This window comes from Rissa tridactyla, chromosome 3 (genome assembly GCF_028500815.1).
Source record: "Rissa tridactyla isolate bRisTri1 chromosome 3, bRisTri1.patW.cur.20221130, whole genome shotgun sequence".
Taxonomy (NCBI): Eukaryota; Metazoa; Chordata; class Aves; order Charadriiformes; family Laridae; genus Rissa; species Rissa tridactyla.
In genome coordinates this window covers 72,862,383-72,889,962 of record NC_071468.1, presented here as the reverse complement: position 1 = coordinate 72,889,962, position 27,580 = coordinate 72,862,383, and the positions used below count along the sequence as shown (strand labels likewise).

At 38.7% G+C, this 27,580-nt stretch overlaps 1 protein-coding gene across 3 annotated transcripts in view; it reads right to left on the bottom strand.

Annotated features, from left to right (window-relative positions):
- ROS1 (ROS proto-oncogene 1, receptor tyrosine kinase) overlaps window positions 1–27,580 on the bottom strand; it is a 74,175-nt gene that overhangs the window by 24,833 nt on the left and 21,762 nt on the right. Inside the window, exons 18-34 of one of the 3 annotated variants that reach the window (XM_054197174.1) lie at window positions 23,810–23,910; window positions 22,081–22,295; window positions 21,588–21,745; window positions 20,747–20,909; window positions 19,668–19,930; window positions 18,741–18,804; window positions 17,878–18,080; window positions 16,931–17,145; window positions 16,133–16,419; window positions 15,025–15,201; window positions 11,125–11,342; window positions 10,312–10,453; window positions 6,953–7,185; window positions 4,147–4,323; window positions 2,954–3,128; window positions 2,370–2,487; window positions 110–297 (exon numbers count right to left, since the gene is read on the bottom strand). In XM_054197174.1, the coding sequence (XP_054053149.1) occupies window positions 110–297; window positions 2,370–2,487; window positions 2,954–3,128; window positions 4,147–4,323; window positions 6,953–7,185; window positions 10,312–10,453; window positions 11,125–11,342; window positions 15,025–15,201; window positions 16,133–16,419; window positions 16,931–17,145; window positions 17,878–18,080; window positions 18,741–18,804; window positions 19,668–19,930; window positions 20,747–20,909; window positions 21,588–21,745; window positions 22,081–22,295; window positions 23,810–23,910 (3,097 nt within the window). The remainder of the gene's footprint in view (window positions 1–109; window positions 298–2,369; window positions 2,488–2,953; window positions 3,129–4,146; window positions 4,324–6,952; window positions 7,186–10,311; window positions 10,454–11,124; window positions 11,343–15,024; window positions 15,202–16,132; window positions 16,420–16,930; window positions 17,146–17,877; window positions 18,081–18,740; window positions 18,805–19,667; window positions 19,931–20,746; window positions 20,910–21,587; window positions 21,746–22,080; window positions 22,296–23,809; window positions 23,911–27,580) is intronic. The other 2 variants (XM_054197175.1, XM_054197176.1) reach the window with 2 other exon arrangements.

The following is a 27,580-nucleotide window of genomic DNA, read 5'->3' as shown; positions in this document are numbered from 1 at the left end:
GGGCCATCGACACAAATCGGTATAAACAAGCAGAAGCAAATTTTCAGAAATCAGCATAATTATTCTGAATAAAAATCTTGATTAACAGTGTAAGAAAGTACAGACATACCTTCACCCAAAATTATATCCTTGCTTATGTCACTGTATTCACCAAGTCCCAGCACATTTGCAGCTGCTGCTCTGAACTGGAAAGTTCCTTCTAAGTCCTTGGCCTTCCATGTGCAAATACTGGCACAGGAGCCGTTGTAAACCACCTTCCACAAGGACTTCACTTTGCTGGTGGTGTCAGACTGCTTCCTGCAATAGGCACAGCAAAATAGCACAGGTATGTCATTAATGCAGTGAGGGCTGTTTACTGATTCCTCTCCCATTCTTCACTTCAGTTCCATGGCCTTCACAACATCTCTCTGCCTGCATGAAAGCTCAATCTGGTCGTGGGGTTTTGGCTACGGAGCAGAAAATTGTGCCGTGCCATTGCAGCAATGCTAGGAATCACACATCTTTAGCTTGGCATTGGAAATGAAATGCTAGAATGTTTTAGACGTAAAAAGCTCCAGCACTCTTTCACCTGTTTCAGTGTACACCTCACAGCCAAGATCTCAAAACTTTCTTATTTAGCTTTAAAAAATAAATAACTAAATAAATAAATAAAAATGTGTCCTGTCAGAGGTTTTTGCTTTCCTGGGCCCAGAGTAATTCAGTCGCTCTTGTGCATCAGGTTTCACAAGCTAAACAGGAAACAGGTCATTGGCAGTGAAGACACAATTCTTTAGCTAGCCAGTTTCCCATAGTATCTGCTGACTGCTGGGTATATTTCTTCCTTTCCCCATTGGACTGAGATTGATTGCTCACAATAAATTCAGACCTGATTATTCACCAACCAAAAGAAGACCATGTATTTAAACTTGAAAGGCCATATCTGAAATATCATTTCATGTCACACAGGACTCTAGTATTTCATGTGAAATGACCTTCATGAACATGTCAATCATTCTCCCAACATGTTTTAATGCAGAAAAAAGGTCAAACACTTCCAAACCAGAAAGACATGGGAAAACTATATGTTCATGTCCTTGGTGTGTACTCATCCCTACCAGAGCTGTACGAAAAACAGGGCTTATTTCAAAGGGCTATGCAAGTATTTTCTAGTATGCTGTGCAACTAACCTAACATTTTTCTACCTGTTGTAAAAGGACTATGAGGCTCAAAGTGAAATTCAGTCAAAAACATCAGCACATGCACAGTCAAACTTCATGAGAAAAGCTTGTTTCATTAAACTTAAAAAAAAAAGCACCTCAGTGATGCATTATGATTCCAGAGACAAACAAGAAGCTGGAGCCTGGAGAACTTAGCGGCTAAAGCACAATTCTAACAGAGACCAAGGGATTGTCCTTTCTTTACCCATCCACAGCAAGTTAGGTACAAACCGGCTGCTGGCGTATCAAAATTATTGTGGTCTCATAGCATGCAGGTCAGTGCTCCCGTAAACTCACAGAACTGTACGGAGGAAGCTTACAGCATCAGGAAAATATGTCTGGGTGAAAACTTATATAGGTAAAGCATGCCTGGCTCCACAGCGCTGTCAGTCTTTAGCTTTCATAAGCACAGAGTTAGCCGAGGAAAAAGAAATAATAGTAAAATAAAATTGCTTCCCTCCATCACTCCTGATTTAAAACAATGTCATAGAAATATCTCAGAAGATGGACCCTGTTTTAATTAAGGCATTCATTAAGCCTTGCACTGACTGCCTTCAGCAGACCCCTCCAGAGTCATGGTCAAAAAATGGAAAGTTTCAAAGTCACCTGCCCACAGCAATATACTCTGACCTGTCCATTCAGCCCTTCCAATGACACTGCAGGAATAAGTGTGAATTGACGTTCTATAGATGCCTAATGAGCATGACATATATAGTCCAGGTAATCTATATTTAATGACAGAGCACTTTAAAAAAATATCTAATCCTACCATGTTGGTGGGAATACTTAGTGATTTTTTCTGGCAACTTTATAATGCCTTTCCATAAGTCCTCTGGCTAAGATATTTCTACATATATTTTAGCCAAAAATGCATACTAAATGCTTGAAATTCGTGATTTGTAAATCTTCTAATTCACTAACACGTATCCAAATATATCCCTGTATTTCAGGGTTGATCTAGAAATGTGTTTAGCGTACATCTTCTTCTAAGCTTTCCAGGAATTTCTGGAAATGGTGGCTACTTAGTTTACTCAAGAAAGGGATCCCATGAGAAAGGCCATTTGCGTCATTGATATTTCACTCTTCCCATCAGAGCCAAACTAAAAGACCCTGCACACCTGGATTTGTTCTGGGCTGCTCCCTATGGGGAGAGTGCCTGCACATGTAGCTTACCTGCATTCTAAGATGTAGTAGGTCAGATTGCTTCCATTGTCATCAGCTTTTTCCCATTGTACAGAGTTTTTAGTGTCTTCTGCTCTTTTTGGAACTCCTGGCTTACTGGGAACACCAGCTTAGGTCAAACGGGAAGAAACAGAACACTTAAAATGTGTTTATAGAGAGACAAAGGGCGAACAGGCACAGAGAAAAATTTAGATGCGCACATGTGTGTTTAAACATACAAAAGGACGGAGGATCTACATCAGTAGTCCTCATGGAGAAAGAATCTTTGGCCTTCTCTTTTCAATGGACAAATTTCAACATTTTCATTCACAAGCAGCCTTTCACAACCATTAGTTGTGAGTTCACATGCATACAGGCATTTCTTTTCAGTTTCCCTCACTCTTTTCCCCTGCTCCACTTGGAAGTGAACCTCATTTCTTTCCCCCTATTACTTTTGCAGATATGGTACTGTGTTATTTATTTTTCAAATGCACATGACTACTGGGTCTTAAGATAAATTTTACAAAATATTGTGTTTGAATATTCATGTTCTGAAAATAGTCTTAAAATCTTGTTATCCTACACTAAGTGCTTACCTGTAGTTTTAAAGCTTGTTGAAGAGGAAATGCTTTGCAGTCCTGTAACATAAACTACTGTTACTCTTACAAAGTAGTTGGATGAAGGAAGAGTTCCTGTGAGATTGCACGTGTAAACAAGGTCTGCTGTGCAAGTAGTGCTTGCAGGAGAAACCCAGTCACTTTTTGTTTCCCACTAGAAAAAGAAAATATCATCATGGTCAACTTTCTTGCTCTGCTGAAAGTGTGTCACAGTTCTATTCCTGGGTGGATTAACTACTTTGCCACCTTTTAATACCATAGGGGAGAGATTATGCCCGTGCTGTTTCAGTCACGGGACTTTGTCCTCTTAGAGACCAAGGACACAAAACCTAGGTTTTTTTCTTTGTTTTCAGGAGACCTACAGGTCTTGGCAGCCACAAAGGACAATAGATTAAGTGATACCTTTGCAAAGCCAAAAGGAGCCTTCCCCTTGCTTATCTCTGTGCAGCGTGTATTTCTGGATCACTGTGACGTGTCCATGAGTTCAGCCATTGAAAGGAGGCAGTTTGGTTGAATTGTGCTATGACGTTTGTTTTAGGGCAGATGGGAAATGTCTGGTGTAGGCCTAATAAATCCAGTTATCTATATTAAGGAATCTATGTGGTCCAGTTTAGTATATGACATTTTCTGTGTCCAGTGGTCCAGACATTAAAATCTGAACCTTCCATCCATGCTGCTGTCACTGCAATGCCTAATTCTACGCTCTGCAGTAGCAGAGCCCCTTTTCTCTCCACCATTTTCTCCTAACCTCTATCACAGGAAAATAAAATTCATATACTAGATCGTAGCTGATATTTAATGCTAAAAACCCTTTTCTACTCTTTCTTGTGCAGAGCAGACATAGGACTTGTAGCTACCAGCCAATTTGGAGGAGGGCAGTGAGGAAAGAGGGAGGGGACTCTACTGAAACAGGAGACCCAGGAGGAATTCTGGTGGGGTCATCCAGGATGTCCTTTGGCACTATGGGGTATTAAATGCTGCAGCTGCACTCCCCCTTGTTCCTGGCAAGCACTGCCTCCATCCTGCCCCTTCTGAGCCACTAAGACTGACGTCACCATGCCCAAATTAACCACTGAGACTCTTCATATACACCCTGCCACCCTGTCCTGCTCACCAGGACAGAGTGGGTTAAGTTTGTTCTGATCTGGAAAAAAACTAAGGGGTATTTTTACCTTACGCAGCTCAAACCAGAAGCTGGTTTCATTGACGTGCGAAGGAGCTCTCCATTCTAGCTGGAAACTGGTATTTCTGGGAACTATGTTAGAAGGTGCAGGTGGAGTCTCAAATGTTTTTGCAGTAACAGGGACACTTTCAGAAAACCAGTTCTCGTTGGGATGAAAAGCAAGAACCTAGTAAGGAAATGGATGAACTGTACTGTACCAGACCAGCTGAAAATGTGGCTTTAGCAACTTCAAGTGTTTGGAAGACTAGTTATTTTCAAACAAGAAAATATTCAGGCAATATAGATATAGATACATAAACATTTTGAGCCTCACAGCTGCAGCATTACACATCTTCAGGCTGGAAGATCACGGCCTAGAGTCCCCTTTTTCAGAGACTCTTCTTAGTTTCTTGTTTAATCTTTTTACCAAAACTCATCTTTTTCTAGACCTTTCTGAAATGCCACAAGCTCTTACACAGGCATGCAGATGTCACATCGCACACTGGGCAGTGTTTTAAAATCAGAAAAACACAGGTGAGGAGGTGTTTTAGCACACTGCCTTCCACTAAGCCACAATAAAATATGACCTACGTTTGGGTATACATACTTACATACATACATATAGGCATATAGGTGTATGTGTATCTGTGTATTACCCATTATACCATCCAAATCATTAGCAAAAGCACAAAATAAAATTAAGGCCAGAACAGATCCCCTCCAGCCATCAGCTGAATGTTCTCCCAGACCATGCACGAACTGTGAAAACCACTCTCTGACTGGATTTGTGAAGCACCCAATGGGCATTCTGCAGACAACATGTTTACTTGATTGCTTTTGAAAATGTCACTCTGGTGACAGCTGTGCTGTCCAGGTACATCATTTATTGTTCTCCTTTTAACCCTTCATCTGTAAAGGGAGAAGCAATGTGTTTTGTTCTTATGAATCCATATTGGACACTTTTATTCCTCTGTTATCCTCTAGATGCTTGTATACCAACTGTTTACCATTTTGTCCTAATATAGTCCTATCAATACCTATATATGTCCTAATATAGTCCTAGTAAAACTGTACGTGTCCTTAAAACAATGTCAGGTACTGAAGTTACACTAAGTGCTCTATAAATTCCTTTTTGAAGCTAAGTGTGACTTTTTTTTTTTGCTAGTTCTATGGGACTTCCTCTCTTCCAAAAGTTACAGAAGATAATCGTGAACATTCACAGACTGATTTTAACCATCTCACTGTGTAGTTTAAGGCTATCAGATGCTGCTGACTTAAATACATATAACCTACATAAATACCATTTAACCTGTTCTTTCCTTTTCTTGATCTGTTGTGCTTCCATTGGCTTCATGCAGTTGTGCTAAATTTCTAGTCACGGGTCTCCTGTTCCTGAAAACTAAATAAATTAAAAAAATACTAGATACTGCAGGCTGTTCTTCCTTTTGTCTTCCGCTTCAGCATACTAACAGAGCCTTCCCAACTGCCTTTTTTGTCCTTACTACTTTGAACTTCTTTGGTTCCTCCACTTTCTTGATTTTATCTCCATGTTAAGCTATTCTTTTCTGCTCATTCTTACAGCAATGACACATGTGCCCAGGCATGTAAGACTTCCATTACTTCAGGATGGTGCTCCCCTGCCCTGGCTGTCCAAAAAGCCTTGCTGCCCAAGTCTGACAGCAGGGGTGGCAGGGGTGCTGATGTCTCTGCCCCTAAATTCTCACTGTTCATAACCCAGCATAACTACACAAGTCACCAAAGTTTTCATGTGATGCTGACAGGGGAGTCCACACGAACTGCAGCAACTGATGGATGGGTATCCCATTCTGCTGCTTCTGCTAGTTAGCCTCAGGCTGGGCAATTTCCTATCTTCCTCTGTCTATGACTTGCCTGGACAGTGGAAGAAACTACTTTGATTGCACTGACAGCATCATATTTCAATGAAATCCAAAATCAGAGGGTTTGCAACTACATTTCAACATTCTTGTCTACAGAAATTTTCTTCAAAGGTGACCAAATAACCAAACTCCTACTTGCATTTTTAAGTCATTGTTATTCCTCTGCATTTGTTTAAGGGTCAACATTGATGTATTGTTCTTGTTGTGAACCTTGCATGTGTATTTTATAATGCACTTTTATTTAAAGTGTGACTGCTGCAAGACAGAATTGGTCAAGTATTAATTCAGTCATCACCTATATCTCTATGGACATAGCAGATACCTTTTGGTTTATTGGACTAAGAAAAAAATAGCTATTTTTTTGCTAAGTGAAAAGTTATTTATTAAAGAAAACAGCAAATGGCAAAATGGCTGAGTCTGCTCTTGATATAGCATATAGAGGTTTCCCCTTCATGAAAGTTTCAGATATGTTGCCTTCCTGAGAAAATCCTTTATCTTTTGGCCATGATCCATTTGCACTCATATAACCTTGTTTATTGTATTACATCTACTCCTTCACAAGCAGGTCACTGTTCCAGGCGTCCTTTGAGAACAGAGGTTACCCACCACTTGACCCTCTCTTCGCATGTTGCATGAAGTATCAGGACAGTAACAGCAAGATTACAGCAGAAACTCCTATTTACTCTTGAGATCTGTGATGCCCTCCCCAAATAGAAAAGATCTCTGTTCTACGGACTTAATCTGAACAATCTATGTAGGAATAAACTGCAATGTTTAATTTTCCTTAAGACTAAAGGACTGAGAAATCTGCCAAATTTTTGAACTCATATTTTCAAAACACACATATGGCCTTACAGAAGAGCAATCTAAGGATTTGCAAGTTAGTGAACAAATAGGTAAAGCTGCTTGTAATTATACCTTGAATAAATTGTTTGTTCCGGATTGGAGCCCACTGACAGACCAGGCAAGTGTCCCGTTTGGAAATTCACTTTTTCGCAAGGGTGTAGATGGGACAGGAGGCAATAAATTGACAGAGATTTGATAGCGGATGTATTCTGGAGGTCCATTTGGCTTCAAAGGTTCACTCCAAGATATGTTGATGGTGGTGTCAGACAAAACCACAGTCTTAATGGAATCAACTGCCTCTGGTACTGAAATAGAAAGAAAAAATTAATCTCCTTTTAGGTACAGATCTCAGTAGGGTGGGGGTTTTGTTTGTTTTTTAGAGAAGTCAAGAAATGTCACTGAGGGAAATAAAAAATGTTATAAGCATTATGATCCTTACAGGACTGACACTCTACACTTGTAAAAGTCATATTCTTGTACAGTCAGACAGCTGCAGACAAGTTCAAGATATTTTGAGGGAATTTTCAGTATCTCCTTGGCTATCCTACCATGCAAGGAGACCAAAAAAAAACAAACTCAGATGCTGTCCTATACTTCTACATTTATAGTCATATCACTGAATTCCTGCTGTCTCTTAGTTTCCTAACCAGGGTCTCAGGTGTGAGTTTAGTATGATGCTTATGTGGATATGCACTAGAAAAATTACCCACGCACTATTCCAATTTGAAAGTCTTTTCTTGAACAGAAAAGCCCAAAGGACAAAACCCCAAAATTCAGCATTGTTTCACATTTACAATTTTGCTCAGCAATACATCGTTTTCCTCAGCTGTGTAAGCAAGAAACTGGGTTGCTGGTCTGATGTCCATGCCAACTAGTTACTCACTAGTTGTTCTGGAAAAATCAACCCTTTCTCTGAAGCTTTGTGATCACAGACTTTGAAATGGTATATGATATGCCCCAGCTCTGCATCAAAAATTCTTTTTTGCTATTGAACTTTCCAAATAGGTAAAAAGTTAACAAGTCATTACGCTACCTTTGTTCCCAGCATCTCAGAACGATGAGTACATATGCTATTATTTATGTCCCATAACAAGGCTGCAGATTACTTACGTGAAATATGCAAAAGCTGGGCTAGTAAAGACAAATTTCTCATTTCACTCACTAAAACACTTGTGGAGCAAGAGTGACACTCTGTGGCAAGAGCAATGTAATAATTTTTCCAAGTTGTCTTCCTTTTTTTTTTTTTATTCCCTCTATCTTGATATTTGTTGGAAGGTACAAATTAATCCAAACTTCTTTCATTTCATTACAGAATTGAGAGAAAGACAGAGGGAATTCACACAGCTTCACAGGTGTGAAATAGCGTACACACTTCAAGAGGCTCTAGAAGCATCTGATTACAATATAAACTATCAGTTACGTTCAGGAAATTGAGAACATAAATGCCAGGACGCATATACATTCTGTTTACAGCTGGTTGGAAATATTTCAACAAATTGTGAAAAGCTCTGAATGCTGATACAAATACATATTAAAAATGCTTAGGGTTTTGGGGGGTGGTGTGGTTTTTTTGGTTGTTTGGGTTTTTTTGCCTTAGACTTTATTTTGATCCTGACATTTTGTTTTGCCCCAACTAGAGAAGCCCGTTCTGAGTTTCATGTTTCATTTTAACTTGAGACTGAAAAATTCCGTTTCAGTGGAGCAACCAAGCCTCCCATTTCATACACTACCTTTATGTTTTACTACTGAAAGGGTGTATGTTGCTGCAGGATGGATCAGTTTACCACAAAAGGAAGCAACGCTGTGAATTCTTTCCACATCTTAATAGTATTCAATCTTATTCAGTATGTCATAAAATTTTACAATACAGCTGTGGATTCCCATGCAAAGAATTGAAATCTACTGATCATAAGTCGGCTTTCCTTATTTTTTGCCATAGACTCCTTAGGAATATGGTCATAATATTCAGAGATCCACATAGGATGAGAGACTATTTGCTTGATGCTGCAGATGCTAAAGCACCTGCCTGTTAAGAGAAAAAATATAGCATGGTTGGAAGAGAATTTCCAAAGTATAGCATCTCAGGATCCCAAAAGAAGAGTGGCAGTTTGCCTGCACCTGCACATTTGAAAGATGAAAAGAGGTTCATCTTAAACAGAGGTTTTCTTAAGGGGAAAAATGTGACTGCTCCCAGGACAAGAAATAAGGAATGATCTGTGCATGAGAGGAGCCCAGTACAGGCTCAGTACAGTATAGGCCCAGCTCTCAAATAGTAAAGAACCAACTTGAATAACAACTACATGGAATTTAGATGCTCTTGATCATGCTTTCTTTTCTCTTTTCTTTTCTTTCTCATTCTTTTTTTCACAAGCAACTTTGTACTCAAGAGAAAACCTCTAAAATAAAATACACCTTTCACTACCCCATAAGACACATCTTGTCTCTTATGGACAGCACTGTGTGCAGGTTTTCCCCAAATGTAACCTTGACTTGTCATTTTGTGAATGCTTCCTGTTTTTCCAGAAAGTGAGCTGTGCACCTGTTATCTTTTCCCAGGCTGCAGCTACCTGCTCTCTTAGATGCTGCTACAAGCTCTTGTCCCTGTCTTCTTCCATTGCATCAGCATGTCGCACCCGATCACAGAGTACAGAGGTGCTTGAACACAATTACATCTGGCTGCTTTGCCATCATATCTTGGCCTCTTGTCTTCACTCATACCTCTTTCACCCATTCACTCACACTGAAGTTTCTCCATTTCCTTCTGCCATAATTAGATAAGTTTACTGATGTATTTATTTATTTTTAGGTAATCCCTAACCAGTCCACTCTCTGCCCTAAATGACACAGTGAACATTCAAGTTCAAAGCACTACTCCTAGCTTTCTTCTATTGTGAAAGGAAATGAGAAGGGCACATCAAAATCCTTGAAACCAACTGAAAACGTGCTATTGGCATTCAGGTCAGGAGGAGTGAAAATGAAGTGTTGTTTTTTCAGCCTGGTTCACAATAAATCAAATCTGCATTACCCTAAGAAACAGTAATTATCAGAATAACATCAAGCCAAGGCAAAAAATCTTCATGCTGAATGAATACGTAACACACATACTTAAACATACCTAACCACATATACATCCAAACACAACTTATTAAAAACATGGTCCAAGGGAGAAACTGCAACTGTTTATCCACTTTCAACCATAGTTCATCTTTGCTCAGGAAAGCAATGAGCAAAAGCATTAAAGAATACGTACATGTCTTAGGAATCTTACAGATTCATCAAGTCTGGTTGCCAAAACCTTGTGAAGATCTACACAGGTTACATTTTAAGCAGAAAATATCTCTGCTTTCTTATTTGCAACCCAAATTTACACACAGCTTCCTTTAACTGAGAGGAGCATTCTGTTCAAAATCAGAATAAAATGTAAAACAAACCTCCATATAGTGTTGTGCCAATTGTCTCTTTTCCCATAGGCAGCACTTCCTGATCCGAATAGTAGTTTTTTGCTGCAACTTGTATGACATAACTTGAAAATGGCTGTAAGTTGTCTATGACGGCTATAGGACCCTGAAAATCCTGTAATTTGAAATCAGATAATAAACATGTATTCTTAGAAAAGAGAGTCATATGTCACACCAATCATCTGTCAATATAGTGAGTGTTAAAAAATAATAGTAGTGATTTTGTATTTTAATATACTTTAGTATTTAAGAATGTGAGAATTATAGTTTGGGTAATAAGTGACTACAAAAAACACATAAAAATACCCCAAGGTGACGTGTAATTAGCCTGGCTACAACAGCATATTTTTCAGTGACTGATACTTAAATAGGAGATGGCAAAGCAAAAAAAAAAAATGTAACAGAAGAAAAAATTACTAAGGCAAGTACAACTACCACAAAATACATAAAGGCAAGCCATATGGTTGCTGGACAGTCTCAAGAGTTATTTAAACAGATTAATATCAACCACAACTGCTCTTTTTACAAGTAGTAACTGAAGACCCGTTTCAACAGGATTTTAGCAAAGGCCTGTTAAAAAGTAGAGGAGTACTTGCACGAAGGAAAGCTACAGAATCTACCACTTAACAAATACCAAACAGAAAGGGGAATTACTGCTGGGGACGTAGAAGTGGAAAAACTCCCTGATAGAAAGTTACAGAATGGTTTATAAAATGACTAGAAGTGATATCACATCCCCTGTTTATATATGGTATCACGTGCATTTTTGTTCCAAAATAGCCATACCAATGTTTTTTGCCATAGAGCTGACAAATGGTAGCTTGAGTTCCTGTGGTTGTTAGTCATTTGTTTGAGAAATACCAGGTATGTTGGCGTAGGCAGTGATATGCCGGGGCATAGCTGCTGTGGTCTGACAGATGGCAAGCTTAACACAAAACTGGTGTTTGTTGTAGCAAGGATAGTAGGTTTCTCAGTGTCTGGCAATAGAATCAGGCATCTTTTATCTAGGAAAGACATCAAAAAATAATAAAAAAATTAATTACTGCTGGACCAATCCAAATTTGCATGGGATTCTACCACCATTCCTAGGAGAAAGCATAACCACAAAGTTTTCTCTCTGCTTTCACAAAAAAGAAACAGAAAAAAAACCCACCTGAATGAACTTTATTTGATTACCTTCATGGACACAAGAATAGCAGTCATCAAAGTGAAGTCTCATTTATCTTTGATAAAATACAGATTTACTAGAGGTACAGATTTACTAAAGAATTTAGGTTCTTCTTTAAGTACCTAAATACCTTTGATGTCCACTCCATAGTTGCTGTCTTATCAAGGGCAGTACCTCCTGATGAGTCCTAACTTGCTTGTCATAGGAAAGGCAGATATGCAGAAGACAGAGTACCTTTCTCTAGCAATTAGATGTTATCTCTCTTTTTTTCCAAACAGCTTTTCATGTGTAAAGTTCATAGTAACAACAGGGAAAGGGGAGACAAATTTTGGAAGGAGAAAAGGAGTCTATAGGGAGAAAACAATAGAAAGCTACTATCTGACGGCAAACAAAATGCAACAAAAGAAACCCCCTCATCACTTGATGTACTTTTAAAACAAATTAAAAATATATTAAATGGACTTGCTGCCAAAAAGGAAAAGACTAAGGCAAGTACATGGGGAAGGTTGTAAAAGGACAAATGTTTGCCCTTAGGCCAGAACAACTGACCTCATTGTCGAGATCTTTTCTCCCTAAATGAGCAACCCTGCAATTCCTACCAAAGTCAAGTTCATGCATATAAGGAAAGGAGAATAAAAAAGTCTGTTCAACAGAAATAAATGTAAGGTTGAATCTTTGTCAATTTTATGGTTACTTAGAGTAGCAAAACTCCCATCAAAAAAGTCCCAAATGGAATAAAAAATTGAATCATTTTCAGATCTAAAGTTTCTGTCAGGCAGTTCATAGAAATGTGTTTACCCTAACAAGAAAATCCTTCACTAGATATTCAGTCCCTTTCCTCCTAACCCTGACGAGAAATCATTCTCTCACAGAATCTGTGACAGGACAATAATTTTCACCAAGTACTTCTGATGTATTAAATGATCAACTGACATCACATCTCTGGATGGCAATTAAATAGGTTAGAATGAAAGATAACTCTAGAAGAACTCCTTGCTCACATCACTAAAGCAATAAAAAGCATGTCAGTCAACACAGCTGGTCTTTGCAAACATCACTTTTTCATATATATACCATTTGCTTCCACTACAGAGAAGGAGAATAAAATATTTTTTTTCATATTTTAGTATGTTCATTTACTTCTATCCTAAACTTGTGTGAATCATAGGATTGGGTTGGAAGGGACCTTAAAGATCATCCACTTCTAGGCCCCCTGCCATGGGCAGGGACACCTCCCGCCAGACCAGGCTGCTCAAAGCCCCATCGAACCTGGTCTTGAACACTTGCAGGGATGGGGCATCCACAATTTCTCTGGGCAACCTGTTCCAGTGTCTCACCACCCTCACAGTAAAGAATTTCTTCCTCATATCTAATGTAAATCTCCCCTCTTTCAGTTTAAAACCGTTGCCCCTTGTCCTATCGCCACACTCTCTGATAAAGAGTCCCTCCCCATCTTTCTTGTAGGCCCTCTTTATGTACTGGAAGGCCACTATAAGGTCTCCCTGGAACCTTCTCTTCTCCAGGCTGAATAACTCCAACTCTCTCAGCCTGTCTTCATAGAAGAAGTGCTCCAGCCCTCTGATAACCTTCGTGGCCCTCCTCTGGACTTGTTCTAACAAGTCCATGTCCTTCTTATGTTGGGGGGCCCAGAACCGGACGCAGTACTCCAGGTGGGTTCTCACGAGACCAGAGTAGAGGGGTAGAATCACCTCCCTCAACCTGCTGGCCATGCTTCTTTTGATACAGCCCAGGATACAGTGGGCTTTCTGGGCTACAAGCACACACTGCTGGATCATGTTGAGCTTCTCATCAACCAACACCCCCAAGTCCTTCTCCTCAGGGCTGCTCTCAATGTGTTCTCCACCCAGCCTGTATTTGTGCTTGAGATTGCCCTGACCTACATGCAGGACCTTGCACTTGGCCTTGTTGAACTTCATGAGGTTTTCACGGGCTCATCTCTCAATCCTGTCCAGGTCCCTCTGGATGGCATCCCTTCCCTCCAGCGTGTCAACCGGACCACACAGCTTGGTGTCATTGGCAAACTTGCTGAGAGTGCACTGAATCCCACTGTCCATGTCACCAACAAAGATGTTAAACACTACCGGTCCCAGTACTGACCCCTGAGGAATGGCTGTCACTGGTCACCACTTGGACATCAAGCTGTTGACCGCAACTCTTTGAGTGTGACTATCCAGCCAATTCCTTATCCATCAAGTGGTCTATCTGTCAAATCCATATCTCTCCAATTTAGAGACAAGGATGTCATGCAGGACAGTGTCAAATGCTTTGCACAAGTCCAGGTAGATGATGTCAGTTGCTCTTCCCTTATCCTCCAACACTGTAACCCTGTTGTAGAAGGCCACCAAATTTGTCAGGCATGACTTGCCTGTGCATTGCCCCCCTCGCAAATGCCAAGTCTGTGGATTCCTCCAAATATATTTTCAGCAGTCAGTGTAAATAGGAAGAGCTCTGTGGGGTTCTCTGTGTAGAAATAATACCTTTGGACTGAAATTCTGTTCTTTCTTTTCTGCACCAGCTAAGTCTGGGGCTTTTGCAGGAAACCCTACCCCTGGGGACAGGGATTGGTACATCCTGTACCTGGGCCAAACCAGGCTCCTGTAGCAATGCCAAGCTCGTGTAAACCTCATGGGAGCAAACTTGCCCAAAGTGCTGGTAAGAATAGACTGGGCACCACTGGTCAGAGCAGCGGCAGGCAGGAGTAACTCTACTGGCTGCCCAACACAGTGTGAAATTATTTTATTCCAAAGGAGTCCATGCTGTTAAAATATTCTCTTATATATTTGCCAGATGTTTATGCAAAGCTGAAGTTAAAGAATTATTTTGAATATATTCATCATGCTAGTGTACATTTTAAACCTCTGCATTTACAAAGATAGGTAGCATGAATCCTAACTTTCTATTAAAACTAATTTTTATTCTTCCATTATTATTCTACAATGGTTTGTTTAAAATATTAGGAGTTCTAAGTGAAGCCTGGCTCTACTATAACAAAAGCTGCAGTTGCCTCAGGTATTTCTTTATAAATCATTTTAATAAGCAGAGTTCTTATCAATTTGAATTGGGGGAGGGGGGAGACTTTTTTTCATCTTTGCATACTAGTGAACAAAACCAGAAATCTGTATCCTAGCAGGGATCATTATCAAATTTTTGCTACAAAGCTTTGTGGACACATTTGGTCTTTTTCTGTGCTTTAATGTGCACCACCTTTTCTAAGTCTCCAGGTTTGACACAACTTTGAAAATAGGTGTGGTTTGGTGTTAACATCCTGGGCCTTTGAAAAACAGGCAATATTCATCATCATGACCTTCATGATCCAGCAGAAGGCCAGTCCTTATATTCATCATTTTAAAAATGTGCACAGTGAATTTTTTCCCTCTAGAAGGTACATGAATCCATAAAGCATACTTTACATAAATACACATAGCATGATCAGCAACTCAAATACATGCTCTGAAATAAATTTGTTACATTTACAAAACAATGCAAATCCTCTCTACCTGGATACAGTTGTGCTGCTGAACTGTAGGCTAAGATTTTCAGGTCATGAATTTCTCTCTTCTGAAGAAAGTGACTTGTGCTTTCTTTATTTGCTAGATGAATTTCAGTGTATTTCTTTGTTTCAATGCTCCAGTATATAAATTTCTTATCTACAGTCAAGCTTCCAATTTTCTTACCTGTAGGAAAACATTGTGTAGTTAAGCTTCAGAATAAACCCTAAACAAACAATTTTGCAAGATCAGACAGTTGCTTGTATTCACAATGAGTCAATATGGGCGAGTATCTGGGTCATAGCATGTCTTCAAAGACCTCCACTGGAAGAGATTTCTGATATTTTCCAATAAGTCTCATGAAGCTGAGACGCTTCATTATTTCAATTTGCAAGTGTAGATTTGAAGGCTTTTTATTATCCATAATTATGACAACTGCAGTTCAATTAACAAACACCAGAAATAAAACAGAAGAGCGAGAGTTGTATATAGAAACTTCCATCATTTTTCCAAGATGAAAACCACAGTGCTCTGCCATCTCTCAGGAACAATTAAGACAGCTCCTCTGGTAATAGAAAAGCTTTACTATCACTCCTCCAGGACTGAGCTGAAAACTGAGCAACAAAGATTAAGTTCATTACCAAAAAGGCAACATAGATAAGTTGTCATACAAGACTCTACTTGCGTGAAGCACCCTCCCCATATATTGAAGTCTGCAATGCCACTTTCAGGCATAACTTAAGATGATATTGTATCTTTTCATGGAGATAAACTGTACTAGGTGTATCTAATATGAAATGCTAGCAAAATAATACATTAATACTATAAATGAAATCTATCGACAAGTAGCATTTGAGGCTGTAGCGTCTCCATTTGATTTACATCATGCATACTTGTGTCAGTAAGTATCCTCACACTGCTCTTTCTCCTAGTTTGTATCAACAGGGTACACAAGTGGAAACAGAGAACACAAACATTTTGTCCATCTTGCCTATAGCTGAACTAATTTCATAAAGAAAGTGCTTCATGAATGCTATTTTGCTGAAATGAACATTGTTTGATGTAAAGAAACAGCAAAAATCACAAACTACCTAGAAATGTAATAGAGCACTCAGACCTTGAAAACTTGGTATTTTGGTAATTCTCCAACAGTGGCAACCATCCATATCTGAGGCCCATATTTCATCTCTTCCTCTGATAAAGAGCAGCTGGGGATTCTTGGAGTGAGACACGTCTATACTCATAGGTTTTCCTAGCTCTGCTTCTGCCACGTTACAGGTGCAGTAGTTCCTCATCTGTTCTTCTGCTGATATGTATCCCAAAATGTGGTGCACGGTGTTATTCAGAGCATCATAATAAAACATGCGGCTGCCATAATCAAGCTCTTCCATCCAGTACAAGCGGCTATCAAATAAAATGCATTGCTTACAGTAGAAAAACTTCAATCTGAGCAATCATCTGCCCTAAATGCAGTTCTGTAAGTGACTAGAGTCACAAACCTCCCATACATTTAAAACAAGGTAACAGCAGCATACTTGCAGAGTGATTCCATGTGTTTAAAGGCTATTTTTGAATGGAAGGTCGCAATAACTGACTATTCTGAATGTAATAGTTATTGTAAAAAATGTTTGTCTGGTGCTGACTTTCATTTGCATCACTTAAATAAAAGAACCTATCAGTATTTAAGAATTATTTGAAACCTTTACTCAAACGCAGACGTCTTTTTGTCATTAGATACGTCCAAGCTCAACCAGCAGTATAAAAGTAGAACTACATCCAGAAATTTCTGAGATTTACACAATGCAAAAGACTGGTATACTAGAAAAAGTCCTTTTCAGTCCTTCTATGATTCTATGATTCATGAAAATCATATTTAAAATATGCTTTAAAAAGTTATTAGTAATATATGCCTCACCTTAAGAAAGGATATGACAACAGAGACGATACAGTTGAATTACTTTTACCCAAGCCTTGTATATTCAAGGCTTTTAGAGATTTTATCTTGAGCTCAAGATCAATAACACTTATTTGAGTTTCATTCCATGGTGTTTTCAGGGCAACAAACAGATGTCTTGCAATCCAGTCAACTGTGATGGCCGTGGCGTTGTGAAGATATTCATCTTTGAAAAACTTAAACAAAAATGAAAACATTACTAAAGCTGTTTGAGAGCAGAATTTTCCCACCTGATGCTAGGATATTATGAAATTAGATTTGTTTCCAAAATAATTTATGCTGGGCAACTAGAAGTCAAAATATAAAGAGATGCCATGGAATGAAGATTCCAATATTTTTATACAAATGAAAATTATCGTTTCACAAATATCAATTGTTGCTTCCATGTTGCTTCCATATTCTTGAAATTGGAATTAAATCAAATCAAATTAAATTATATTTGACATAAAACCAAATTTCTTGTATTTAATAGTGTGGATTTTAAATTAAATGCCTGTTGAAATATTTTTTCAACAAAGCAGATATCAGTACAATCATATATGTTTAATAGGAGAATTTTACCAACAGCATACTCTGGCCTATTCCAGTAGCTATTGATGACAAAAAAAAATGAAGTCCAAATTTTATTATATTATACATAGTTTTATTGTACTACTAGAAAGGAAAATTATCCAGCTAATCTCTTTCATTTTACATCTCATACCAACTGACAGTCATTAAGGAAATTGTGTCCTTCCAGTTCTGTTTTCTCCACTGCATTTTGCCATTAAATGTGCTTTGTTCATCATGCTGCTTTTTTTCCTGTTTCAAATACACAGTTTTCTTCAAAACATGATTAGCCCCAAAATAATTACTATAATGGCCACATGTTTTCCTAGATTGTCTCAAGCAGGGGAATGAACGAATACCTGAAACTTTGAAGTATTCTGTTTATTTAGAAGAAAAAGAGAATCTTCTACGATATAGTACACTTCATCATCATTAGCAGTATAACAGATGTCCTTTACATTTGTCTTTGCTGAAAGTTCCCATATGGTATGATTATTGTCTATGTCAGTAAGAAACAACTTGTTGGCAGAAACAGTTAGAAGAGTTGGGACAGGGAAAAGATCTGGAAGGAAAAGGGCACAGCAGAATTTACAAAAAACATTCTAGACAGTAGCAGTCATTCATAAGGAAAGCAAGTACAAGATAAAAATAAATGATGGCCCTGCAGAAATTGTATTTGGTTGTACATCACAGCAAATAAATAAAATAATGAGATGCCTTCTTGTCATCACATGCAAACTCCTAAGATTTTTTCAATGGCATTGTGGATGTTTAGCTAACAAATTTAGGCCTAGTAAAAACAGATTTGCTCACTTAATTGCCATTAACAGCCCAAGTAGAAATAGCCTATGATCCCTAGTAGATCTCTAACTCTCACAGTTACCTTTCACAGCTCAATTAGAAAGATTCTATGATCTCTAGCAGCATGCAGATTGCAGACCAAAACCTGCTGTTCCATACTACCCTGGTGTTGCCTAGAAAAGTTAATTTAGCATAGTCTCGAGGAAAGTCTTCAAATTCCTGAAATTTAATCTCATTATAAGAAATGTGTAACCATTCCATGTCAGAAGCTATAACTATTTCCTCTGTGATGTCTACTGTAGGGTGGAACAAATATCATACAAAGTGTCGGAGACTGTTTATCAGATTACCAAATTCCTGTACTGTCCATTTCACCAGCTATTACACACAAACCATGAGATGGCATCTAAGTCATCCATACCTGATGAGTTCCTCTCTGCTATATCAGACAAAGCTCCTGGACCCACAGAGGTGAAGGCTTGCACCTGTGAGACGGGAGATTGTTACATATGTTAAGTAGCGGCATAAATAATTGCATTTCAGAACCTGTAAAGTCATAATTAATGACAAAAACAAAACCAGATTCCCTGTCTGCTCAGCTAGGAACATATGCATGTGCTCTGTTTGACCTAAGGCTGTGCTGGTCAGTTCAAAGGCTACATTCAGGGTTGAACCAAGGCTATGAAGAGAATTTCAAGCAGTGGCCCAGAGAGCAAAGATTCACGCTGCATCTATCAGTTAGAGCTCGAAGGACACCAAACAGTCTTGTCTCCTTCCCCAGGCTGGAGCAGTTCCTACTGTCAGTTGTTATTGCATCCAACATGGTGTTATCCCCCAGTACCTGGCCTACATGCACTTGTGTTTTTAACTTGCCTTTCTGTGTGTTCTAAACTTTTTACCTCAATGAAAACATGACCTCTTGACAAGTTTTAATATGGAAGTCTCTTTTTATGGAAGCCATGTGAGTCCTTGCATTTCTCCAGCCGTGGAACTTCTCTTGATCTGTGGCTCTGTTTTAGTAGCCTGCCACCCTCCACCAGCTCAGCCGAATCTATGTTTAGCTTGCAGCTTTCAGCAGTAGCTTTATGAGACCTCTAGAAAAGTTTCTTCTAGGCCTCACCAAACCTGTGTAATATTGCAGGACTGTTTTGCACCTTATTTAGTGAACCATACAATATGTAGAAAGGTTAAGCCAGCTATCCATAGGTGAGTCAGTGAATCAGCAGTTCTACAAGCAGAAACCACAAGTTCTTGCCCCAAGCCCAATACCATCTCCTAAGCAAACATGTCGGGCTGCACTGATAACATCTACCATCTAGCAGGAGATAAGCTCGGTAATTTTTCATACCTGAAACCTTACTGTGAGGCTAGGAAGCACATCCCCGAGAGAAAAGAAATCCAGGGTAGGTGTGACGTTTCTGGCTTTCCACTCTGTGAATGTGTCAGCAGTGCCATTCTGACTCAATAATTGATAGTAAACCCTGAATTGTGTTAGTACTCCATTGTCCCTTTCAGGCCTGTCCCATCTGAACTCCACAAGGACTTTCTCATCGCTTCTATGTAGGTTATTTTGTAACACATATATTCTAGGGTTTGTAGGGGCTGAAGGAACTGCATAAAAAAAAAGATTAAAAACACAGAATGAAGTACTCCTATTAAAACACAAACTTCACTTTATAATTAACTCTTTTAGTTTTGAGCCTGAGCTTTATAACCCCAATGCTGACAGTGACAGATAGCAATTGGTGTAGTATAAATTAGAGAATAATATCTAAAACTTCATTGTAATTCCCTTCTGCTTTTCATTGTTCTAATTTTTACTTGCTTAGCAAAAAAAGAATTGTATGAACAGAGGCAAATGCACTCCTGCACTCAGACTGGGGCATATCTATTTAGCCAAATCCTATAGCCAACAATGGACCTGCAAGAATTTTCACAATATAGAGTACACTCTGCCCTCCTCCTACCCCCTTCAAAATCTACTGCAGCTCATAAGCTTTCTCAGAGCTCCAGTCACTCAGCACTATATTTTAGCTGACTTAACTTTGACCTGCATGAGTGCAAAAATAAACGTTGAAGTAAAAAGTGTGTAAACTTTATTAAAAACTTAGTAAGTGGGTAATATATTACATGCAGCCTTTGATGGTCATTGTAATAGATCTCAATTTCTCTTTCTTGCTCATAGTCATAGGCAGATGGTAGATATATTGTCATGCGCTTTCTCTTCCAAATTCTATTACTGCAGCTGTGTGCATTTATATGTGCAGTAGATAATTGCAAAAGATACTCAAGAACATGTTCTTGCAACTCTGCCTACAACTGACTAGCCCTGAAAGCTGCTCATTCCTCTCCAGGGTATCACTTGCTGACACAGACCTGGTCCCAGTACCCATTACAGGTGAGGAAAGGGATTTAAAATCCTGGTACCTCCTTCAGGGGCTCGAAGAAGTACAGACGTTGTTGGCGCCTTGCCCCAGTACGTGTATGGAGTGACGGTAAAATCAAAGAGTGTGAATGGTTCCAGCCAATCAACTTGGTAGGATGGCACCGTCAAGTTACGGGGATGGAGGCACCGTTCACTCTCCAAAGACTGTGAATGAAATAAAACAGAATAAAACAAAACAGAATAAAACAAAACAGAATAAAACAAAACAAAATGAAACAAAACAAAATGAAACAAAACAAAATGAAACAAAACAAAACAAAATAAAATAAACATTTTTTTCCCTCTCAGAAAGGCCTTCACTTTTGCAGAATTCCCCTCACCGAGTATGTCAACTAATTCAAGACAGAGCTTCTCTTCCTCTGAGTGACTGTTATTTCACCAGCTCCTGTGGTACTGCAGCAATGCGTAGCAGTCTGCTAGCAATCTGCCCTTTGAATTTAAAGTACAGCTTGCCAAACGTGCTAAGATTAAGCGTTGGTGAAGGCTAGATTTCACATTCAGGCAAAGGCTGTCCCACTGGCAACTCAGAGGACACTTCTGTCTCTGAGTTACTGTGAAAGGCTTTCTCACATTTTGAGCCCTGGGAGCTCCTCACCCGCACTTCGCACCTCAGCAGCTAGCCCAGAGATACTGCTAAGACTGTGTTCCTCCTGTGCTGGCCTTAGTGGTGGAGAAAGAGGACAGCTTGCTTTATATTTACAGTTTAGTTTTGTTACTTGACCAATTTGTAAACGCTGGAGAATAAACTGTATTTCTGTTTAAAAATAGATACATCAGCAAGTAGATGCAGTAATATATGTAGATAATCAGGAATATCCTCACTTGTAGAGTTTTTGATCCCACACAGTAAAAGACAGTTCCCCATTCCACATTTGTGGATGGACTCCAAGTGATGTGAAAACTTGAAGAATTTCCTTTAATCCTGAAGGAAGACTCTGGCACTGAAACTGGAATCACTTTTGGTGTAAAAGAAAAATTTCCTGTCCATAAAGAGAGGAAGAAATAATAATAATAATTTAAAAAATATGAGCTTTAAATAGACTTTTAAAACCTGACTTAAAACATTAAAGAACTATGGAAAATCCTGTAAGCTGTCATTAGATAGAAACAATGAATAACACCACCATGTATTCTTTTTAGCCACACCCATCAGCTTTAATAATTGCATATTATCCAGGTATTGCCCAATATATTTATTAATAAATTGTTGTTGTTCTCATCTTTTGTCACATGACTAAAGAATTTCAAGAATGAAGTATTACAGACTGACAGTGAATACCTTTATTGAGAGGTTTAGATAAAGAAAATGAGGTACCTGGCAAAGGTTTACGTGATGTGTGAACAAGGGTAAAGGCTGCAAACTCTGCTGGTTGCGAGAAGGGAATGCTAAGGCTCTGATTGACTTCCTGAGTTGTAATGAACTGAAGACTATTAATCCAGAACAGACGACCACTGTAGTACTCCAGTGCACCCTGAGATATTTCTGAAGTACTCCATGCTGCAAATTCTGTGATGATGGCGTTACCACAACTGTGAAAACACGTATGAAATTAGCAAACTGAAAACACACATGTAGAGAGAAAGAGATTTATGCAATGTTTGGCACATCAATAAGTTTCTCATCATTCAAATTCTAAATACTCACGTAGGAGGCAGGAAAACAATTCAAAAATTTTTCTTTAAGGTCTCTACAGCAGGACACTTTTCCGAATGGCACATTGTAGGAGTGCATGCAAAACAAAGCCTTCATCCCTTTGATTTCGTTAGAAAACAATTACAAAATGGCTTAATATTCTGATGTATGGATGTAGAAAATTGAGTATTTTGAAAAGTCATCTCACCTTCTCTCAGCAATTCCGCTGAAACAGTGGAGTTTACTTCACACCAAGATTCACTCTACTTCATTAGAGTAAGTCCCCAGATGAATTTGACCCTGCTAGTTTCCTTGATAACATTCCATTGTTAATTAAATTCTATTATCATTTTCCTCCACTGGCATCGCTGGTGATTTAATCTGTCCTGTTACTGCTATGTCAAAATTTACAGGCCTTTTTTTTCCCAATTTATCTTCTGGGTAAGAGATTAAATATGTTGTAAGAGGCATCATTTTGCCATCTCAGAAATGTCTTTCAGCTTAGACACATGTTATCCAAAACAAATTTGGAAAAGCTTTGACACACCATCATGTCCATTAGGATGGATTACTTCTAATCTCTCTATTCTAGCATGCCAGGGACAATGATTTATGGCTGCCAATTGGTTCACAATGGAGCTGCATGTTCTAGCTAAAACTAATCAACATATTTTGATTCTTTAAATGTTTACCATTAATCATAGCAAGTCTAAAATCATTCACAAAATTCATCTGATCTCACACAAAGCCAGCCTGCAACATCATGAGCACATGTAAATACAGATACCGTTCAGTTATGTTTAAGAGGTTTAATCTGATGCTTGCAAAAAAAAAAAAAAAGAAATCATGCACTTGGCACTTACAGAACAAATTAGCATGTTTCTCAAGGTTTTAGTATATAGTTGAGCTGACTCATAAACATGGGTTTGTTTGTGTGCTTTTTAAACTTTACCTTTCAGGAATAATGAAGCCATTTCATGTTCAGGATGATCAAGAGGAAAGCCTGCTGAGTGCTGATTGTTCAGGTGAGAAAGTGGTGTCAGTTCAAGTCCTAAGCTCCATGCAAGATGAACAAGCTACAGCTCTAGGCACTTGAAAACTGCCAGCTGTTGTAAATGCCAAGATAAAATAGACCATAAACGGTAACTATTTCCTAAAGCTAAGTCTAAAAATTGATGAGCGTGACCTTAGTTCAGTTGAGCACCATACTGTGTTTCTCTGACTGCAAAACCATGTTAACAACCATCTCAACATGTAGTTTCCCATCAGCTAGGTGTGACCATTAGCTCTTCTTTAGTTTATTGCTAAATTAGTAATTAGTGTGCCCAGCATTGGACAAAATTTGTTTTTAAAGAGAATCACAAAAACCAGAAAATACAGACTTTCTTACGTCTGCTACACATTTACTTACCCTTCTTTGCAAAGAGAAATTCTGTATAGGTTTAGGCACAGACTATCTTGCACAAGCCAGTAAAGAAAACCATAGGTGAGATCCAAAGTTAAACCAACCACCTAAGGAAAAAAAGTCCAAATGGCAATTTGAACATGCCTTCAGTTCTGAGGTAGAAGCCCTTCAGCACAATTGTTGTCTAGACAACAGCATAAACAGCTCTTCGGCAAAAATATCGGCAAAACCAATATTACTACTATGAACATTTAGTCTAAGACAAAAAGAAGTAGCACTAAAAAATAAACAGGTCATTGGTGCACATGTATTTATAGCAGCTGATGATTTTCTAGATAGCATTTTATGAGCATCTGTCACAGTGTTCATCCCTGGAGTATCTGAGTACTTCAGATATGATGGCAATAGTGTATCAAGGGATTAGTGGAACTACTTATCAAAATTTCCAGAACACCTCTGGTATTTTAATATTCTTTGTCAGAAACAGGTGGTGGACATCCATTCTGAAAGTCAGAATCACTTTTTGAAAGAAGTATTTCAGATCTTTTGTCTTTATTTTCTAGCTTTGATTTTATGCATAGAATATTTAATGTGTTGTCTTATTCTTGGAAAATACATGTAAAATTTCTATTGATGTATTTGGCTAAACAGGAAATTCAAATATTTACATTTTGGTAAATCATTTATTATTAAATAAAGAGACAGGGGGGGAAATGAAACAACCAAACAACCTTCCTGTTCATTATTTCAATATTTCATCTTTGTCTAAACTACATGCAAGATTTTTTGTTTATTTTTAATAAGGATCTAATATTCAAAATAGAGCTTTCTTGCTTTTGCAGTAAACAACAGATTCAACACCATATGCAAAAATAATAGAAACCAGACATCCAATAAACTGTTCTGTGAGTAACAAAGAATTTGCTTCCACAAATTAGTCTGCTAAATATTATCAAGTTCAGTCTATGTCATGTCATTAGCACAGCTTACAAGTTGTTAGGAGCCTTTCTGAACATGTTTTCCAGCAGCTCTCAAACTTCTCATCTAAACACTAATTGTAGCTATTCTTTTATAAGCTTAAATTTCCATTATGGGTGTAAGTGGAACAGCCTTTGTTTTTTTTAACTCCATTAATAAACTGCAGAAGATGATGACAGGAAAGCAAATGCCATATCACTTAGTTGTCTGTTGGTCCTTATGTAATCACATTCTTTACATATTTCTGTTGACATTGTATGTCAGAAAATCAAGGTTTGAATGATTGCTCCTGTAGGTTTTCCTGTTAAAAATATCTTACAGTATGTATGTGCCTGAGTGCATATTTAATCAAGCATGGTATATTTTATCCCATTTACCTATTCTCCCTCCCATACTCAACACCAAATTACATCTTCCTGAACCTACCGTACTTTTTTAAACATTTGGATCTTCTTTCCTTGCCCCAGTTCTTTTCTGCAACTATTACATTTTCCCATAGACGTGCCCACCCTCTTTCTCCTGATCCCTGTATCCCCAATAATAAAAGGCAAAGGAATATTTGTACTATTCATATTCAGGAGTTAGGCAGTAATTTCACACCTCCCTTTCATTATGCTTCAAAAATAGACAAACTTTTTCCATTTTAAGAGAGGTATTAGCGTCTGGACACGACATGTAACTCCACATCATAAGGCACAACATAAATTTAGCTACTTGAAATACTCGTTGACTAGAAATATTAAGAGGTGACACCTAGGAGGTCCTGACCCCTCCTGCATACAATGCACTTTGCTCCTCCCCTATAAATTACTTTTGCCCCAGGCATATTGTACAGTGTAAACGACTCACTAAGTGCTCTGGAAATTCTGTGTCAGACGCTAAACTGGAATAAATCAGAATACCTCTGCCAAAATCAATCAAGCTATGCCAATATGCACCAGCTAAACTAAACAACTGATTGGAAAATAAAATGATTGCCATAGAAGGATCTAGTTCCTGCCAAAGAAATCAGACTTTCAAAGTTCTGCCTTCATATTTGTTTAGGAAACCTGTTGTCTCCATAGTAGTCTCATCTATTCCTATCACTCAGATTTCAAGCTAAAAGGAGATAGAGCTATATACTGCTGGAGATCCTGTACTAACTAGCTGAACAGCAATTCTTTATTAGAAAATCAGCTAGTAAATATCAGTAAGAACCAGCTATGTAGAGAAAGTGCTCTAACTGTCAGAGAACAGCAATTAATTACATCTGTGTTTTAATATTGAGGTAAGATGTACTCTTTTCAGGATAAAGGACTCCATTGTGCAAGGAAGGAATATTATTACTTGTGCAAACATATATTTGCATCTTTGTATGGGACAATAATGACAAGCCTGATAATTCCACCATTAAATAGTGGCATGCTGCCTTTTTTTTCCTGATGGGTTTATTTGGGGTTTTATTTTAATAAACAAACACCTGTCAGTTATAACTGGTCACTTCTCAATCTAGACATTTTTTCTTGGCTTTTTTCCTGTATACATCATGGCAGGAGGCTGAGTTCAGGAAGTCAATGCATAGATTAGGGGCAGCATAGAAGCAGGATAGGAGATGTTTGTTTGTAGGAGGTGTGAATAAGTGGATGGTTGAAGGCTGGTATCACTGACATAGAAGAAGGTGCAGAAAAAAAAGTGACAGGAACAGACAAGCAGTCTTATTGCTGCCAAGGTTCTTGAAAACAAGAACAAGAAATTTAAGGTTAGCATGAGGCAATTCAGAGAAACAGGTAGTGAATCAAAAGAGAAGGGCAAGGAAGGTGACGTTCACTGCTTAGAATTGCCAGTCCTTTGCAACAGATCACCCAGAAGATGTGTGGTAAATGTAAGTGTGCCATTGAGCTTGGACAGCACTTATCTTCCTATGAAGACAGTCCACACTAGCCAGCTTCCATGGAGAGGTGTGGAAAATACAGTGACCCTTTGCAGCACAGACATTTCTGTACATGTGACAGAAGTTTTCCAGTTCTTCTGTATTTAGGTTTACAAGTATAGCAGGTGCCACACCAGAAGCAACTTTCCTCTCCTTCCCAAACCCTCGTGAATATAACAGGGACCTGTGAGATTACCCGGCCTTTCCAAATGTTAATTGCCTTTCAGAGACTAAGCCAGCCCTGGCTTTTTTCATAATCAGAGAAACATCAGCCTCTTTTCCTTTGGGTACGGAAACTGAAAAGTTCTGGGGAATGATACAAAGCTAACCAAGATCTCTAAAGTTTAGAAAGGGTCTTTAATATCAGGTAAAACAGGAGCACAAATTGTAAGACAGATGGAATTTTTAAAAAGGTTTCTTTAGCAAGAGCTGTGTTTTAAAGAAAGCGGTTGCAGCAATGATGTATCTAAGTTAACCTTTTCTGTGGCAGTCAACCTATGCCTCACTCCAGCACTAGAGACAGAGGGTAAAACCCCACACAGACTGTGGTTTGAGGTGGGGAGCATTCAGCTTTTCTTTGAGACTCCATAAAGTAAAAGCACTGCAATAGATGGGATGGTCCCTCAGCCTGACCTGCTCAGGACACAGCCTGGGAAAGTTTCAAACTTTCATCAAACCTTGTGTGCTTCACTGGGTCTGTAATCCCAATCCCACTGACTCCCAGAGTCCTCCCATCCCTGCTATGGCCGTAAGGGCTTTTCTTGCAAGGGAATTGGGTCATCCATCACTTTTCTCCCAGCTACATGAGGAGGGGAAAGAAGGGGAAGGAAAAGGAGGGAAGCGGAGAGGAGGGGAGGGGAGGACAGAGGAGGGAACAAGCACACAAGCAT